This window comes from Centruroides vittatus, unplaced genomic scaffold (assembly GCF_030686945.1).
Source record: "Centruroides vittatus isolate TY-2023 unplaced genomic scaffold, ASM3068694v2 scaffold_1167, whole genome shotgun sequence".
NCBI lineage: Eukaryota > Metazoa > Arthropoda > Arachnida > Scorpiones > Buthidae > Centruroides > Centruroides vittatus.
In genome coordinates this window covers 1,104,591-1,125,601 of record NW_027122671.1, presented here as the reverse complement: position 1 = coordinate 1,125,601, position 21,011 = coordinate 1,104,591, and the positions used below count along the sequence as shown (strand labels likewise).

At 29.6% G+C, this 21,011-nt stretch overlaps 1 protein-coding gene across 3 annotated transcripts in view; it reads left to right on the top strand.

Annotated features, from left to right (window-relative positions):
• Zn72D (Zinc-finger protein 72D) overlaps positions 1 to 21,011 on the top strand; it is a 69,862-nt gene that overhangs the window by 15,484 nt on the left and 33,367 nt on the right. For all 3 annotated transcript variants that reach the window (XM_067284282.1, XM_067284283.1, XM_067284281.1), the window contains exons 2-4: positions 1,404 to 1,587; positions 10,925 to 11,006; positions 18,311 to 18,508. In XM_067284282.1, the coding sequence (XP_067140383.1) occupies positions 1,404 to 1,587; positions 10,925 to 11,006; positions 18,311 to 18,508 (464 nt within the window). The remainder of the gene's footprint in view (positions 1 to 1,403; positions 1,588 to 10,924; positions 11,007 to 18,310; positions 18,509 to 21,011) is intronic.

Genomic DNA, 21,011 nt, shown 5'->3' with positions numbered 1-21,011 from the left:
TACTGTATGTGAAAATCTAAATAATGTTTACTGTGTGGTAAGTTTTGATTTTTATCCTTACTTTAAGCAATCTTCTCTTGGCCCCAATATAAAACAAGTCTTGTTGAATCCTATTTTTTACCAGTAAAGAATAAAAAAGAGCGTAAGGACAACATTCAGAAAGTATTTCCAGGTACTGTCTTAGCTGCTTATGCAGTCTCAAACTCAAGTTCAGTATCAGTTGAATGGAGTCAAGTGAAAATAATCCAAAAAGTCACGAAAAGATAGAATATCAAATATGCAGAAGCATGACAAATACATAAAGCAACCTCTGGTGGGAAAGCAATCGATTACAGAGAAAGCAACACAATTTTGGGGGCTTGGAAGGCATTATTAAATATGAATTCTAAATGATAAAAAAAGAAGATAAGAGCTTCCAGAGAGGTTGCTACATTTTATCGTGCCTATTAGTTGGCAATAAATACATAAATATTTTTGATACGTATTGTATAAGTCATGGATTTATTGGTAATATATGTATTGTTAGTTTAGAAGTTTTTAGTTTATTTTAAATTTAATAAGTTATATTCTTGCTTTACTGTGTTCATATACATGCACACACATACATTAAGACCAAAAGTCTGGCATGCACATTTAAAAAAAATTATTTTTTTAATCTTATAGTTAAACACAGTATTCAAATCAAGTGATTCTAGAATAAATGAAGGTGTTTATTTGTTTTTGAATTTAAATTTCCTGAGGAAGTCTATTAAGAAGACCAAAAACATTTGAGAAATAAGCTTTTACTGCACTGTGAAGATAATCATACCAATAGTAGGAAAATATAAATCTTTGGTGGTGATGATTAGATTCATAATTAATCAATAAATTAGATCTTTGAGAAAATATTAATGTATACAAAGTGATGTTTGAAATCAAAAAGATTTTTAAATAATCAATTTTATTATATTAAGTTTTGTAACTTGGAAACATTACAAATGCCATGGAACAGGTAATGTTTGACAGCTTTTTGTATATATAACTGTATTTTTAATGTTACATCATATGTCATTTTAAATTCTCAAGAATAGTTTAAATTAAATGCTCATTACCAGCAAAGTTCATATGAACTGATGTGATAGTTGTGCTAATGTGTTATATGTTCAGCTAATGATTTCTGATTCTTGTTTGGTCTGTAATTTTAATATATCATTGATTTCAACACACACATTTACAATCAAAAATGGATAAAAAGTTATCTTTGAATTGAGGAAGTACAATGTTAGTTCTTGTACTATAGTAGTATTTGTTAAAAAAATGTAAAAGACAAATTTTGATTTCAAATTAAGTAATTTTATATCAAATATGACCTAAGAATAAAATTTAAGAACCATTAATTTTTAAACAAAATACTTTCTTTTCAGCACTGCTCCAGCAGCAACATACCCAACCAGTCAGGCAACTGCTGCTGCAGCTGCAGGATATGCTGTACAACATACAGCTCAGCCATATGCATCTGCTGCTCCACGGGCAAATCAAGCAACGTATGAAACTTATCAACCAACAGGACATACTACTACTACATATCCATATGCGTCTAGACAACAGGTAAGACTTTTTCGTTTGAAGCTGTAAAAAATATTTTAATGGTCAAATGAGCCATTCATAGGCCAAATCGATTAACTCCATTTGTAAATCTTTAACGTAATTGTTATTATTTTTACATCTTTCACATAACTAATTTTATATATTGTTAAATTAAAGCTATGCTTTAATATAACAGTATATAAAAATACATTCTACAATGTTTATTTAAATTTAAAGTTTAAAAGTAATTTTTAAAAATAATTTATATTATTAATTTTTATACTTTCTATTTTGTGGAGTTAATTGATTTGGCAAGTGAGTGGCTCAAATAATAATAATAATTATTATTATATGACTAGAGTGATTGCAAATAATAATAATAATTTGGATTTTTATATGAAGTTGATCTGTTTCCTTTTAACTCAAATAGCTTAATTTGGATATTTTTGTATTATAAAAGTTAAAATTGTTTTTTATATATCTTTGAGTCAAGAACAAACAGATATTTAGATATTAAATTTATCTTTGTATACTAAGTACAACAATATTTTTTATTTAGTTCACAGGTGAACTAAATAAAAAATATTGTTTTTGATCAGTAAGACTAAATATCTGCATCCATAATTTTCCAGTATAATAAGTCCTGTTAATTGATAAATGTACTTAGTATACAAAGATAAATTTAAGCTATGATAAAGGACACAAAGGCATAATAATTGAAAGATATTTAGACAGTTTAGGAATTTAATAATTTTTTAGTTTTTTGAAAATACAAGGATAACTTCTTGGCAATATTTCTATAAAGCTTATGTATTCATATGATATCAGGAGAGAGTGTTTACATCTGTTGTGACTTTTTTTTGTGGGAATGATTGTGGGACAATATTATTTATTAATGGCCAAATTAATTGGTTAAGATGCTCTTCTGTACATCTTAAGCCAATTGTGCAAAATGAGTATTGTGCTTTGCACGTGGTTTGAAAATTATTATGTTACTAATGTTTTCGGTTCACTTCTAGGATTTTCCTCAGGTAGAACCTTCTAAAATTGACTTACTCCATTTCTAGTAGTGTTCTATTTTGGAATGCATATGACTTTGACATCTGAATTTCAAATGTTGTATTTATTGTAAATTTTTTCTTTCCATTATCAAATCAGGTGCACCTATGTTGTTTGCCATAATGTTGTGTCAAACATAGCGTGCCATGCCTTTGAGATTTGCTTTTCGTCCTTGAAGTTGATAGATAGGCCCTGGCAGTCTGCTTTAAATATCTCCAGCAACTCCAAACTTTTAAGTTGGTTTATCTGGGACATTTGTCATATTAGGGTAGCCTGTTGTAGTTCTGGCTTAATCTTGTTCTCACTGGCATGTATAGCTAGGGTAGTGGTTTTTCTCTTCTTTTCTATATCTGCTTTGTGTTCAGGAAGGTGTTGCTTGAGAGACCTTTTTATAGAACCTGATGTATACAGGTATACCTTGCCTTACGTCGGTTATTGGTTTCAGGAGAGGTGACGTAAGTTGAATTTACTTGTGTAGTTACGATGTATTACGACTTCAATATTTGTGGCGGATGGATGTAAAGTCAAATAAAATGACTTAAACTTGATTTTTATTTTTCTATATACTTTTTTGACAAACGACGTATAATCGAGAACGATGTAACTCGAGGTATACCTGTATAAGATTTCTATCAAACCTGTTGTCTTTGGGCAGAATTTTATATACCCCCAGTGCTCTTTCCATGTCTGCTTGATCTTTTTCATTTCAAATTGGTTTAAATTTATCTAGTGTATGTCTGTAAGCAAATTTTGCATTAATATATGTTTTAATTTCTAGATATAAAGAATGCATATGGTGTTCATATGTTATAGTAATGTGGTAGGGAGAGACATCTCACTGAGGAATATCCCTCATTGGAGTTTTATTCAGTTCATTTTCAAGTTGGATTCTATGCTTGTTTGTCATTTTATATACTAAGTCTTTAGTATAACCATGTGTCTTGGCAATCTCTGCTATTCTTTGTCTTGCTCTTTGTTGCAGTATGTGTGGACCCTTCTAGTAAGTGTTCTAATATCTGCTACTCTGTACTTTTATGAGTCATTAGAGTTGGCTGGGATGTGTATTGGAATATTGCTCAGTTTTTAGTATATTTTAGTATTGTATTCACCACTATTAATGGTGATATTGATGTCTGAAAAATGAGCTTCTCTATTATTCATTTGTTCCAATTCAATTATAAGACCATATGGATTATAATTTATAGTTTATAAATTCATCGCTGTTTGATTTTGCTTTTCAGATGATGCATATATCATCAATGTACCTTTTATACATTTCAACACAGGAAAGGAATTTGGGAATGATGTTGGCTTCTAAGGGATGCACCACCACTTCAGCCAGGTTGCCTGACAGTGGGGTATCCATAGGTATGCCTCTTTTTTGAAGGAATGTTTTTCCATCCAATTGAAAGCAGGAGGTGTAACAAAGCATATGAGACAATTCTAGTATTTGTTTATGGTCTGCCTGTTTGCCATTTTTGTCATAATCCAATTCTATAAACTGCAAAAACAGGGCTCAAGTTTAACAGATGGTACAGAGCCTTAAAGCCTAAAATAGTGATCCATAAGTCTTCAGATGATGAGCAGTCCCATATAGTTCAATTACTTGTGTTGAATTGGTAACCGTAAAGTGGTAGCCTTCTAAATAAATAGCTAGGAGTTCATGGATCCTTTGCTCAATTCTTCTGGTGGGTGAATTAGTTGTCTAGGATAAGTCTCAGTTCCATCCTGCACCCTGTCAATAAGCAAGGGATGTAGACAAACTGCTGAAACTACTAAAGGGAGATGTGTTGGTTGTCCAGAATGGCATGAGATCTGGATCATTTATGCTGGTGTGTTGTAGGCATCCAAGGCAGGGTCAGAGTTTAAACGATTGTTTACTGATAGAGAAATTTCATTAAATTAGAAAAATGTTACTGATTCTTAATTAACAATAAGAACTCTAGGAGCAATGTATTTGATAAATTTTTTGCTTTCATATGCACTAAAGGACTTTGGTTTTGTATATACTTTTAGCTCTAATAAAGCAGAACATTTTCTAAGTTTATTATTGTGTCATTTCAGTATACAGTGAAATACCATTTTAATGTTTTTTGATTTAATGTTGATCCTAATTGTACATTTATGTTTAATAATCTTAACTAGTGTACCATAAAAACAAAATTAAGCTCAAACACTGGAATAAAGTATGTCAGCAATTGCATAGACATGTTGTTAGACACACACAACATGTGCCAAAAAATTAAAAATTGACAAGGTGGTTATGACTTCTGATACCTCTAAATTACTTGCATTCACAAAGACCCACAAGCTGGACAACACTATATGAGCCATTGTCAATAAGGCTAAATCACCTACTAGACTTTTAGAAAACCAGATACACAATTTACTCAAAGAGCATTTAAAAACCTACAGCTTCTCCATTAGTAACTCAATAGCTTAATGAATTGCAACAGTTCCAAGTAACACAATGTTTATATTAAAACATTAGACTTTATATCATTATATTCCTCCATTCACTTACAACCATGTTTTTGCATACTTAAAGATTTTTTATTATGTACAGAAAATGAATCAGCACATCGCAAACATATCCTAGAATCAGTGCATATGTTATGCTATTTCTCTTTCTTTCAATATGATTACAAAATGTATATACAAAAAAGAAGTGTACCTATGGGCAGCAATCTGTTGGGGGACCTTAGTGAGATGGTCATTAGACTATTAGAAAGAACAGTCTTACCTTCATTCTTTCCTAGCATTATCATTTACAGAAGGCACATCGATGATATTTTTATAATGTGGAAAACAAAACCAAATATAGAAGACTTCATAGAACAAATGAATAACAGCCTATATGGGTTTCTCATACAATTAGACGAAGCCAGCAATTCAAATGTACACTTTTTGGATCTCAATATCAACATTATGAATGGATTTATCCATACAAATATTCATAATAAACCATCACACCTTCTATTATTTATATCTGCAAACTCCCATGGCCCATACATTTATAAAATAGCTGTATTTTGATCTCTGACCAAATGTGCTTTTACCCATTGCATAAATTACAAAGACATGTTAAAAGAACTGAAGCATTTGGAGGATATAGCTACAAAACATGGATACCAAAAACACCTTATTTGTAATTTAGCTAATGCATATTCCAATGGGTACTCATTCTACACTCACTAACAATATATTGCAGATGGAGAACACAAAAATGTGCCACATAGTTCTAGATTATAAGATTCTTTACATAAGATTCTCATGTTGTGGAACATGATAAGCTTATATAAAGAAATTGCTCATTTGAAAGGTGATAGATTAACTTATAAATGTGTTTTTACTATACATAAAATTTTCAGAAAAGGAAAGGACAACACTGACATACTTAGGGCACCAGGAGTTTGTAGGATTCTGTTGAGAGGGAACAGATTTGAGTGTAATCTTGAGTACATCAGCACCACCACGCGATTACTCAAAATAAGCTTGCAGAACACAGATATGATATTGATAATAGAAAATAAATATTGCTCTAGCTAGGTATGGCACAGACAACAGTGTTTAAGCCTACCTGGACAAAGCTTCCATTATATGATGACCTAAACTGGACATTAGAGGCTCACTCATTCATTTTTATTAATCTCTAAAAATCTATTTGATTCTGCATTGACACTATTAAACATCCGAATACACTTATTACAACTGTAGTTATATCTCACTATTACATTGATAATCCGGAAAATGAAAATGTTATAAAAAGACTGTATGTTACAGTCAAACTTACATACTAAAATACAGAAAACAACAATAAAACATAATTACAGGCAGAATATTTGGCAGTTTCTTACCACAACATGAAATAAAATGCGGCTAACATGAGATGCCAGTGTAGCTGCGAGAATACAAAATAAATAAAACATACAAACAAACCAACCCTTGTAGCTATTTGCCACAAAAGTCCCTGATAACTGATAACCTAAGTTATCTGTAGGAACTAGGGATTGCAATTGCTGGATCCCTCATCCAGCAATCCAGCTGGATCCAGCGCATTCTTCGGCCTGCTGGATCCAGCGCTTGCGGATTCGCAAATACTCAATTAACTTTCTAAATAATTGCGCAAAAGTCTACGTTGTTGCGTTGCCGCTTTGCTAACTACTAGACTGCTACTAATTACTTACTCACTACTTTACTAACACTAATAATTAAATTACTTATAAATAAACTATACCTTAATCAATCCAGCAAAATTTAATAAAATAATAATGTATTCGCTTTTAACGATCTTCCTCAGTTACAAAAAAATACAACATTAACTATAGAACATAAAATGTGTTTGGAATAAATATAAAAATAATAGTGCTTAATTACATCCCATTTTTTTTAAAACAAGATACATAGATGTACTGCCAGGTCTGATAATTTTCGTATTGTATACCGACGTAATTCCACTGTTTTCAAACTTTTAAGAAACGATAAAAAGAAAGAGGATCGGAATTCAACAACGGGTATATATTCGGTGCCTTTACACAACCAACGTTTCAATTCCAAGCTTGTTTATGTGGGTGCAACGATGCGCAGTTTAAAACAAAGGCTCAAGAACACAAATATACAATCAGTAAGAACCTTGACAACACTGCGCTGGCATCATACGCAAGACAGAATGATGTTAACGTCCAATGGGATCAAGCGGCAATTATAAAAACGACGACGAATAGGCAAACGGTCAAACATCTTTAGAGATTGGAAATCTGCAAGGCGCACATGACAACTGGTTGTATAAACCATAGAGATGCTGTTATTAACTGGACAATGCTGGTTTCGTTGGATTTTATATACAGGGTGTTTTTTTTTTTAAACTGACGGTACTCAGAGACATCTGTAGAGCAATCTAACAGCCGGACTGTCGCCAAATTTGGGAGAGTGACTAAGGACGACATGGGAAAGAGATTCCATGACAAAAAAAGTAGTACCCAAATTTGCCGGTTGGGTGGATTTGGTGCTGTTGTAGCAAAACAGCTAAGAATCTGCATGAAATCCAGCTGCAATTAACAAACACACGAATGAATAATCGGACAGCGGTTTCAGTGTAATAACGAAAGTTTAATTAATCAGCAAATAACATTCTCCCTTCTTCAATGTGATCACCGTCCTGCTGGACAACTCATTGCATCCTGAACACCGTGTTCTCTATGGCCGAACGTAACATGTCCGCAGGAATGTTCATCACAGTTTGAGAAATGTTGTCCTTCAAAGTCATCTAGTTTGGGACACTACCAAGATAGACCTTGGACTTTAAGTAACCCCACAGGAAAAAGTAACATGGGGTTAGATCCGAGGAGCGAGGCGGCCATGCAAGTGGAAAAAAGCGACTGATGACCCTTTCTTCAGTGAAGTGCTGGTAGCTTTTTCGCTACAACAGCGCCAAATCCTCCTCTACCGGCGAATTTAGATACTACTTTTTTCTTCGCGGAATCTTCTGCGAAGAAAAAAAGTAGTACCTAAATTCTGTCTCTTTTCCATGTCATCCTTAGTCACTCTCCCAAATTTGGCGACAGTCCGGCTGTTAGATTGCTCTACAGACGTTTCTGAGTACTGTCAGTTAAAAAAAAAAAACACCCTGTATATATTTTTTCCGCTATTTATTTTGTTTATTTATCTATATTTTGTCCGTTTGGGCGTTTTCCGTTAATTTTTATATTTATTCCGAACACATTTTATGTTCTATATTTAATGTTCTATTTTTTTGTAACCGAGGAAGATCGTTAAAAACGATTGAAAACGTTATTATTTTATTAAATTTTGCTGGATTGATAAAGGTGTAGTTTACTTAACTTATTCTACTTCCAGTACATAGTTTTATATACTGTACTTATAAATAACTACAGACTAATATGTAGAGCCTATATATGAAAACTGGTAAGACTGATAGCCACTTAGCCACTGATTATCCGTCTTTACATTATTATAATATATTAATATAAATTAATCAGTAGAATTACCTTTGCTATTATTTAACTTAAAGATTACATTATAATTATAATCTAACTAAACATTTAAAGTTAATTATCTCTATCTCAAGTGTTAAACCGAACCAAACTTAAGTTTACTACCTAAATGTGTAAGAAGTTTTACTGATTTATAGTGACCAGTCCAAATAATAAAAGCTTTTAAAGTATTTTTTTAAAATGTTTTATTTCATTAAAAAAAACAAAACATAAATTGCAGGATAGATAGACAGATAACACTTTATTGCAGCAAAAATACATCCACGCTGGATCCGCGCTGGATCCAGCTGGAATAATTTCAATCCACCAAAAATCCAGCTGGATTCAAAACACTGCTGGATTGCAATCCCTAGTAGGAACATACCCGACATCATTGTTAGCTAGAAAAACAAAACAAAATAAAAGTTTTCCCCAGAAAATGATATTAACACGGTACCTAAAAGTACTAAAGGATATTAACACTGTACTAAAAGTATTTTTTGTTCTTAACAGAACAGAAAATACTTTTAGTATTACATAGTTTTAGTGTAACTTGAACCTACAAGTCCCACTTGCCACACTGATGTGTTGCTGTTTGTTATGTTACCCGGATTTTCATTTTATCTTCACTTCCAGAACTATCAGTTTAGATATAATCATACTGGTTAGTATGGTATATCTTAGTCTTTTTCTTTTTTATTTCTTGTTTTGGATTTAGTCAATTACAAAATGGTATCTTTTTAGTAACCACATTTTTGTCTTTTCCATTTAAGATATTATTATTAGCACTTCTCTGTATCTTGAGAGTCAGAGAAGTACTAATAATAATATGGGAGAGAGAGAGAATTACCAGATAACATTATCAGTTCATTGTGAGAGGACTCCAATGAAAAAACATGTCCCCACCCCATTTGGTTTTTACATTGGCTCTAGTTCATTATGTTCATTTTTACTGTGCTGGTCACCAGACTTCTCACTTTCTCAGTAAGAAAATTTTCTGTATACTCAACTGCCAGTACACTACTGGCTATTGATACTTTTCATGCTATCTACCAATATGGTGTTCTGGAGTGTTCTGATTGAAAAATAAGCCTAAATCTAGTCATTTTACCAGTTTTTTCCCACTGGCATTAAAATGTTACAAAACACATATCTATCAGTGATTCTAAATGAAACAAAATAATGTTGGTTGTAACAACCAATATTATTTTGTTTTATTAAGATAAAAGAATATGAAATGAGAGAGCAAAACAAGAAATTTCTTTCATTAATGGTTAGGAAATAAGGCAATAAGTAAGCAAGAAACAAGTGAAATAGAGTAGATTAATTTTAATTTATAATCAGTGATGATAATTTCCAATTAATAAATTGGAAATTATCATCACTGATAGAAGGATCTATAATATAATGTTCACTAAACTGCACAATTCTATTGGCAGTTTCTTGTTACATTACTCCTAGTAAACAAAGATATAAGATAAAAGTAAAGCAGACTTTAATCTATGAACTATTTAATAGGCATGTGTAGGAATTTTAATCTCATCACACACTTGATTAACATATTTTGTTTTTGTACAGTAAATATTAGTTGATACTTGTATGAATATTTTGTCTTGCAAATTATGAAAACAATGAAATAAAGCAACTCTTATTGTATTCTTTTATTAAGTATTCATAAATTGGGTTACACTGTATACAGTACTTACTTATTAAAGTAAAATGAATGCAGTTACTTTTATATTAAATGCAATACTTAAAATTAACTTGTTGTTGGCATAATAACTTGATCATTAAAGTTTTAATAACATTATCGAAACCAGTTTTGTAGCTTTTTTTATATTATTATTATGATGCTTTTTCTTATAATACACAATCACATTTAAACAATAATTCATACATTTTACTTAATTTTATTCAAAATACTCATTCATAGGATTGTTTTCATTTTTCCTACATGTTTTACAAAAGTTAATTAAATTCATAATATTGGACAACCTGTGATTTTCTTAGAAAAATAATGAAAGTATTGTTCACAAAATCTGAAAAAGGAAAAAAATGGATAATGTGGTTGCTAAAGTTTAATACAAGTTGCTAATTTTGTAATTATAAAATTTTTATAGTAAATATATAAATTATTAAATTTGATAGAAAAGAGAATAATTCCTTACACTATTATAATAATGATGATGATAATTGCAATACTGTTTTTATGAATTTCACATGTTATCTCAAAATATATAAATATAATTAAAAAGTAAATAGATTTTTGAAGTTAAAAATATAACAAAAATCTTGTTATATTACAGACTGCCTATGAGAAAGCTCAAACATATTATCCTCAGACAGCACAAGTAGCTTATTCTAGTAATGAGACTCATTATCAAACAGGTAAGTAAATTTGTAAGATTTGTATGTGTTATGAAAATACATTTGTTTCATTTAAATATATAGTTTTTCATTTCATTAAATTTTTTCTTTTGAGTAATTTGTAATGTATTTAATTTCATTGACTGTTTCACTAAAGAATCTAGTGTTAATAGAAACTAAAATGTTTAAATTTTAAGAGATCATTTGTAATAGAAATGATCATTATTAATTTTTACAAACATAAAAAATATGTTTTGACTCTGAGGACTGTAGTAATAAAAATCTGTAAAATTCAAAAGGTAATGTAATGTAATCAGAAAGATTTTACTTTTATTTAAAAGTTTGTTTTTAAAATATATTTAAGGTATATTTAAAAAATATTTGAATAATTATAACATTTAAGTTTTGCTCCATTCCTTTCACATGTTCTTTATAAGAGAATTTCTTCATTTTGACTACTTTTCAACTTCAGGGAAAAATCTTTAATGTCTTTTTCTGTTTATTGTGTTTTTAATTTATTTTTTTTTACAAGAGACCAAAATCTTTCTGTGGTTTGGCATTGTGGTATGTTTGGTGGATTCTTGTCTCCAGGTACAAAATTGAATCTGTACTGTTCCAGCCAACTTACTAGTGGATTTTGCATAGTGTATTGTTGCCAACTAGATGGCCGAGCAGTCAAGGTGGAAGCCTACTGCTCTGGGGATCTGGGATCAAATCCAGACAGATTAAAAAATCCCCAGGAATTTTTTAGGGGTGGCTTGATCATATATGTTGGCCTTCGTCCCTCACCATCTAGCCACCCCATTGTGGGCCTGGCTAAAAGAGATCCTCTTAATGCCAACAGGGCAGAGAGAGTTAAAAAAAAGTCTGTTGTTGCAAAATCCAGCCAAAATAAAGTATGGCACCATGATTTTTTATAAAAGGAAGAAGACATTTTTTAAATTTGTTTATTAATATAAATTTCATCATTAATATTTCCTATTGTCACAAATGATGAAGTTTTCAATCCACACTGGCAAATTCCTTGCAGTACCAATATTTTGAGCCAAACTTTTAGAGACCAGTTGATGGCTGAGATTCCAGAACTGCTCCTTCAATTGCTGTATAATAGCATGAGCCTGGAATTGTTGAGAAGTCAACCTTTACATATGTCAGGGATGGAAAACGTTTTTCTATGTAAGGGCCGGATTTCAAAACTTTGAACTGACGCAAGCCGCAAACAAGAGAAAATAGAAAAAAAATGTCAGTAAATCACAATTATTTATTCACATATAATTATAAATTATCATGGGTATACTTAATTTAGCTTCTGAAACTGATGTAAATATAATATATCGGTAATATTTGGTTAAATATTAGTCACTGCTAGCTTTAAATTAGTTTTGATGTGTCTGTTAGCTGGTTTCTTGTTTTAATTTTTACTAAATTCAAATTCAAAAGCTATTCACGTACATAAGTTATAGAAAATAATGTTTGAATTTTTGCTGCATACTTCCTTAAGTTGGGAAACTGATATATTTATTCATATTTTATGCGACACGGGCCGCAAAAAGTATTAATGCAGGCCGCATGTGGCCTGAGGGTTGTGGATTGCCCATCCCTGCCATATGTTTTCTAAAACCAAGCAAGCATTATTCTTGCCAGTTAAAGAACACAAGTTCTAGTTCACCTGGTGAACTAAATAAAAAAACATTATTTTTGATCTGTAAGACTAAATATCTGCATCCATATTTTTCAGTATAATAAGTCCTGTTAATATATAAAAAGTACTAGTATACAAATTAAATTTAAATTAAGATAAAAAGGACACAAAGGCATAATAAATAAAGTTATTACCTTTGAATTTTACAGATTTCTATTGTTACAGTCTTTATTAGGCAGGTCCTCATCTCTGTTTTATAAGACAGATGCAAATTGAATTTTTGATGATGATTATAGGATGGGTAAGACTTGTTAAGTTAAAGCACAATTACTCTTTGGATAGCTGAGTTGCCATTTTGACAGTTATCTAAAATATTAACTATTACTCATAAAGCATTTAGCCTGATATGTTCTTGTGACAAAAAACAATAATGCATTCATTCTTTCTTTTTTCTTTGGTTTTTTTAACTTTTTTTCTTTAGCTTTTTAGCTGTTACTTTCAATGTAATAAATTACATTGAAAATAAGCAGAAGCATTCATTAACAGTTACACTACCCCAGATGGTTGTGGGAAGTCCTGTCCGAGGTTAATCTTTTTTCCAGAGTATTCTAAATTATTAAATTTAATTAAAAATTTAGTGTAAATTTTAATGTTAATACGAAATGATGGTTTTAAACTGCCTACCTTTTTAATACAAATGTTTTTGGATAAGTAATTTATGATTAATCCAGTTGTAACCTTAAATAGCCTGATATTAAATGGTTTAGTTTTATTTATTTTAATTTTGTTGAGTTGTCTTGCAATATAATCACTCTTATTTCTCTGCTAGCAATCTTCCCAATTTTTAACTTGTTGATTTAATCTTCTTAATTGTTTTTCTTCTTGACATTACTATTGTGTTTTTTTGATGTGATTTTTTTTAAAGATAATATTTGTTTTAAAATTGAGCTCATTGTAGTTGACTGTTTTTAAATTAGCATTTAGATCTGTTAATGGATTAACATGAGTTCAGGCAATGAATTTTTAAAAATAATAATTATATCATCTGAATATCTAAAATTCAAAACAAAAGAATTATTTATATATGGAAGGCATGTTATTCTCATCTCTGTACTATTGCTGTGATTACTTAACTGTTACAGACATTTATGACAATCTACTGAAATGACTATTTTTGTGTGACTTATGTTTGGATTAATCGATCAGAATGATACTTGGTGTGTGTCATTAGATGATGATGATGAAAAGATATGTAAAATTTTGTCCATCTATTCTAAATAATTCAAAAGATTTTTTAAAAATTGCACTGGCATATAATTCTGCTCTGCACTGTATTTTACAATATTTAATAAAATTGTTATTTATGTTCATATTCTCAATTAAAATGTCAGAATCAATTTATCAGTAGTTAATCAATTACCAGTCATTTTACTTTAAGTTAGCTTATTGATAACTTTTGACCTTGATTCTTGATTTTTGGATTTGGATAATCATAAATGATAAACATTCAAACTGTCTTCATGAAAATGATGACAAGATTAAATCAAAATTATTTGATTTATAATTTCTTTCTTTTGTTTTAATGTAATTTTATTTTTGAATATAATTTGTATAAAATTGTTGGTATTTTTGCCATTTAACTTTTTATTAGTTTTATTTTCAATTTATTCAATTTATTAGTTTTACACTACTAAGAATAGCAAATACAGTATTTAAATTGATTACAAAAATTGCTGTTATGACTTGTATGATTTCGTATTTATGCTGTTGAAGCTTATAAATAAGATACAACAACAGTTAATAGAAACATCTTGGAAACTGTGACATTAGATTAAAACAAATGTTAACATAGGCTAATTAATATAAGCAGTATATAATTTGGTTAATATTATTGTAATTGGAATGTGTTTGCAACCTCCAGCATTTATTTCCTATCAGTTTCTCTTTTAAAGAAAATTTTACAATGATGATGATTGTAAATGATTACAAATGACTAATTGAAGGTTTGGTCTACAATTAGTTTAGTACTATATTTGTTTTTGTGTTGATGCCAGATTTCTTGCTGCATCCTTGTTTTTTTACAAGTCCGATTTTTTCCTATCCAGAACAATTATCAACATTTCTTCATTTTTTTTTCTTTTATTTGCTTATTATAGATGATATTGATCTGTTTTTGATTAAAAAATGTTTATCTTTTATAATATTTTGTACATTCTATTTTTATAATATGTATTTAATATTGTATTACTATTTAAGGTATTGCTCTGTAAGCTATGCTATTTGTTTCTATGTGGCTTTTTGTAAGATTTTGAAATGCCTGATTTATAGTAGTAATATAATGAACAAAACATTAAATATATCCAGTTTTCTTATTTCTAATGTGCATGTTGTTTTCGACTTTTCAATTTCAGAAGTTGGGATGTGCATTAGAATATGATGCAAAGTTGACTTAATACAGCCTTGCATATGTTGTTTGCTCTTTACTCTGCTTTGCAATTCGTATGTATTATGACTGGTATTGACATGGTACACATCCCTCCCACTACTTTGGTTTTAAAACTTTTTTCTTGGCAGGTCATCTAGCTTTGCAGTTATACTCTAGAACAGCGGTTTCCAACCAGTAGTCTGCAAAAGATTTAAAACTTTTATTCATTTTAAATTATTATTCCCACATTGTTACAAACTGAATTTAATTTTTACTAAAAATGTTATGTTTTCTATCATAATAGTACTGTTGAAGCATGTTACTCTTAAGTTTAACAATTACTTATGTTAAAAATTTTGATTAAAGTTCATTTTTAGATTGACACAGTTCATTTTTCTTAAACCTTGTGGTCCCTGGTCAAAAAAAGGTTGGGAACCGCTGCTCTAGAAGTTAGTGGCACACTACTGAGGCATGGACATCAACTCCATGTGATGCCAGTTTTCTCAAGATATCTCCACTTTTCTTATGAGGGTTTATGTTACTTATTCTCCATAGTAAAACATCATCCTGTGTTGTTTTTTCCACAATATCTTTTTGTAAAGTGTCTGTCACGAATTGTCTTTATGCAGCTTCAAATTCTAGGAACACTTCATTTTCCCACACAACTACTTTTGCAATTTCATGAATCATCATCTCTAATCTCTTTCAAAGTACAGTGGAACCTCACTTAATAAGCATAATTTGTTTCATAGTCTTACTTGTAATGTGAAACACTCATTAACCCTTTCCATGCGGAAAACCTTTAGCATTAAGTAAATAGGTGGAATTCATTATGCGGTGCATTTTTGCGTTTTTGGGTAATTTTTTGAATCGTGATATTTCGCTTCAATATCACGCTATATTCAATCTGTTTTTTTGTGTTTGATTAAAAACATATTACAGTTTACGATTGTATAATTTTTAGTTTTATACATATTTAAAATAATATGAAGTTTACGAACAAATTTGAAGGATACAAACAAAAAAAAAATTAATTTACAGAGAATCGCTGAACTTTGTACATCTGTTAGATAGAAACATCTGTCCTCTATTAAACAAAACAAACAGCAGTTTTCTACCTAGAGCTGGGAGAAGTTATTGCCATTATTCACACTATGTCTCTAATTACCTAGCTGGGAGAGTAGTGGATTGTTATCGTGAAGCGACATTGATTAGTCAGCTGTAGGACTGTGTCAGTCGTAGAGCTTTGCTCTTACTTTTGTAAAATAATTAAATGTATTCAAAATATATATGAATTCATTTGACAAAAATTTTAAAGCCAAATTAACAGTGCGAACACCTTCCATAGACTTACTTATAGGAAGGTGGAGTTTCCCGGGAATATTTATCGCTAGATAGTTTTAAAAACATATTTACTTGCCTAAATATTGTCAAATTAGCTAATTTAATGTCTAAGTGCATTAAATTAGTTAATTAGAATTAAAAATCGATTTAAAAAGCGAATTTACAGTGATTGTTTACATTTTACTTCGAAGGTTGGAGGCAGGGCTTTTCGCGGCAATTTTTTCGTTTCATAAGTCTGTGATTAGTTAAAGTAACGTCAACAAAGACAGAAGAGACTCAATAAAACTGTAGAAGGAGTTTCCCTTTGATTGTTTTCAGCCAACTGTGTGTAACTGCGAAGATTTACTGTAGAATAGTAGGGGATGTATTTACCAAAATATTTATGGCCCAGGAGTGGTAACAAAACGTTTATTGGCTTAAACAAAGTCAATCGACATACAGAAGAGCGAATCAAAGCTAAGATCTCTGGAAAACTCGAATATAACGCAAATTAATCGAATTTTTTAATTGTTACTGATCGGTAAGTTTCGCATCACCGATAAACGAAGAAGTCACGTGATACAGACCGATCGGTAGCTAACCGCATGGAAAGGGTTAAGCAAAACAATTTTTTCCATAGAGATTAATGTAAAATACAATAATGCATTCCACGCTAAAAAAAATGCTCAAATGCTTTATGTATAACGTTTATTCAAAAAAGATTGTACAATATACACTGTTAAGGAGTGTGAATCATCATCATCTTTTCTTCTAGTGTGGAATGAACCATCCTGGAATGAGAATTCGATTTGCAGAAACAAAAAAAAATATCACAGCTAATATGTTTGATAAACACTCCAAACAATATGCCAAATTCTTCAAAAGGCTATAATTAAATATTAGAAATTAATTAATTTGACTAGAGATAGGCAGTTATGTTTCCATCTTATATTAAATTTAATAATTATAAATAGTTAATTTTTAATTCAGACATTTTAAAATTTAATTTGGAATGACCCAAGAATTTGGCATGTTTATTATATAATGGGCTATGGTTGTTGATGTTTATAAGTAATATGTGAGAACACAAGTTTGGAAAAATATGTGATCACAAGTGACACTAAGATGCTAGCGGAAAGAGTGCTAAACACAGACTGATGGAGCATGCCACATGTGCACAATTCGGGACTTCCCTCTCCTCATCACTCGTTAAGCAAGGCAAATTTTTACAATTTGTTTTGCTTGTGCGAGGTTCCACTGTAATAATTTTAGAATGCTTTTGGGAAGTGAAACCCATGTTTACACAAGAATAAAAAAATGATCAAACAAAAGAACAGCTTAAGTTTTATATTTTTTGAAAAGTACCGAAGCCCCAGGATTAATTATTTATCATATTGTTGTTTACTTTACAATATAGTATTCATAACTTAACTCTAAAAACTATTTAAAAAAATTTTATTAATAATTAGTTTAGAGGTTAAATTAAATGTAGTGATTTTGCAAATAAATGTAGATAATTATTTCTGAGTAAGAATTGAATAAGATATCTCAATATTAAAAAATTAATTTTAAATTAAAAAAAAATTCAAAAAGTTGAATTAATTTTTCAATAGACTAAATATAAGGAAAATATTTAAGATAATGCAAGATAGAATGTAAAGATCTATAAAAATAAGCACTACTAGTATTTTCATATATGTTATGATCCTAAATATGAGGAAATGATTATATAAATTTATTTGCTTAGTGATTTTTCTGTAAATGAAATGAAATTGATATTTGGAAATAAAAATGTTATCTACAGTTATTTGATTAAAATATGATATAAAAATACTAGTTATCACAGTATTTCTATTCTTAATAAAATGTATATTTAATAAATAATAAAATATTCAAATGTTTTGCCTATAGTACAAAGATTTTATCCTCCTGTAGTAGCTAGCAAGCCTGCATATTCCAGTACTAATGTCTTTCCTGCTGCTCGTCAAGCAACAGGACAGAAAACTCCAACTGCTCCAGCTGCACAGACAGGATCAACTACTTCTTACCTTTACTCAACTGGAGCAACAGGAGCAACTTCATCAAATTATACTACTTCATATAATACTGCAGCTGTCACCACGACATATGCAGGTAAAAGTAGTAATTTTTTTCATGAATATATTGTAAATTGAAATTTATATTTTCTCAATACCAAATTATGCTATAAAATGGTAAAACTACCAAAATTATAGAAACCAAGTAATGGAATCTATAAGAAACATTTTCAATTTATTTGTTAATTCATCTTCGGCTTTTTTAATGCTGAAAGTGGATTGATGAATAAACTAAACATTTTTAGAATTTGATCAATTATCATTGACAAATTTCTAAACTATATTTGATAAACTCTAAAAACTCAGAAGATTCCTTTTGCTTCTTTATTCTTTTCTCTTCTTGAACAAATCTATTGTATCCTTTTTGTTGCTTTTAAATTCAAATTTGAAAAAAAAATTTTTATGTTATTTTCTTTGAATGCATTATGTAAATAAAAATCCTTACACATTTGTATTTTAGATTTCTTTATTTGATTTTGTTACTGACAAAAGTTTTGTAATTTTATATAAAGTGATGGATAGGTTATAATCTAAAACAAAACAGTAAATAACATATAATGAAGTTATATATATATAAAACTAATTGAAATAATAATAGAATAAAAGGTATTTTATATTTTTTAAAAATGTTTTAATAACTTTCTGAAGTTAAATGTGTAAGAATTTATAATTTATATATGTAATTAATAACTTGAGAAATGTTATTGATGTTAAAGAGAATATTAGTTTATTCTCCCTTAATTGTAATAAACCAACAATCAATTACAATATAAGGCTACTAAGGCAGTTGTATGTAGGTGCTTCTTAATGGTATCTTTTGATGTTCCTTGATTCTAGTATAAGTTGTTCCAATACATTCGTAGCTACAGTCTACTCTGTTGTCATGAGTAGACCTTACTGTCATTTCATCATGTGATTTTTTTATCATTTCTGAGTAATGAAAAAATAGTAGGGCCCTGTCTGTATATGATTGTAAAGTTAGAGAGATTTGCTATTTCCTTTAAGATTTTTCATAAAAATTTGTTGTAGGCAACATTCCTAAATGGCCTCATTATCATTGCTTCTCAAATTAATTTGATTGCAATAACAATGTTTGATGGTCTTAATAAACTTTGGTTGGTAACCATGGGCCACAGCTGTACAGAAGATATGATGTAGTCCCTGTTCTTTGAGTTGAGTGTCAGAACAATGATGTACATTCTTTTATCCAGCACTTTGAATGCCTCTAGCTTATAAGAAAATGGATCATGCAAAGATGGAGGGATGAATAATGGCTTGTAAGGACTTCTGTGGTAAATGTCGGTAGAGAGAAAGTCGTGACATATAGTGATAAGCACATCAAGGAACTGAACCTGATAATCATTTTGTTGTTTAAGATGGAGTAGTAAGCCATATGGATTATTGTTAATGCTGTTAAGGAATTCTTGGATGGGAGGTTTACAAGACCACTCATGCCTGATTTAGAAGAAACTATCAGTTTTAGTTTATTTTTGTTAATTTTTTATTTTGGGATGAAAACTTTTAAAAATATTTTAATTTTCTTTTAAATTTAATAGTAAGACTTCTTCAATTCTGCTTATAGTCTTGAAATGTATATTGTTTGAAATAAGGAATCAAAAATGATGTGGTGATGTGTATTGGTATTTCAGCTCAAGGGTAAATAATGTCTTGCTGTATCTTTGTTTTTAAATGTTTTTATTTAATTTGCATTGAATCATTTTCTCAAATCTTTCAACTCAAATTTAACATACTTCTAAGATAGAAAGAAGGCTGAAACTTTGAGGACATATCTAAGTCCAATGGCAATACAATTTAATGATATTTTAGGAAGTGGCCATACTCTCACCATCCTTCTCAGACTTTTATTTTGTTGTTTAATTTGAATCAAAGGTGTAAAGCTGCTTATAGACTTTTAGTTTAAATTAAGAGATGATATAGATATTACAGATTATTTACTGTTTGTCTCGATTGTATATTTAACTTTTTAATTTTGTTACATAAAAATGTTTAATAATATTTAATAATATAGCTTATAATTATGACTATAAATGGTCATTACATTAAGCATAATTACCCAGTTGATAAGTAATATTTATCAGTAGCAAAATAAATGAAAATATTTTTTGGAAAAACTATGTGGATTATTCAAGTAAATATATTTATTTCTTTTTAATTTTCTTTTCCTTAATATTTTTAGGAGTAAAAAAATTGGAATGATTATTTTATATAGGGAACTTAATTGAAATAAAACAGTGCTTTATAATACTCTTTATTTATCCTTTATGAATGATTATCATTGTTTTCTTTTAAGTATCAAATTTTCTGTAATAATTTTGTGAAAAGCTTGTTGTATAATCAAAAATTAGAGTTTTTCTAATTTTCAAATTTTAAAGAATTGTAAATTTTTTATGATTTATTAAAATTTAACTATGCATACCTGGTAAATCAGCCTACATTTGATTAATATCAAATTAAATTTATACATCATTTTTTAATATAGAAATTAACAAAATGTATTTTCAAGTAATAAATACTATAGC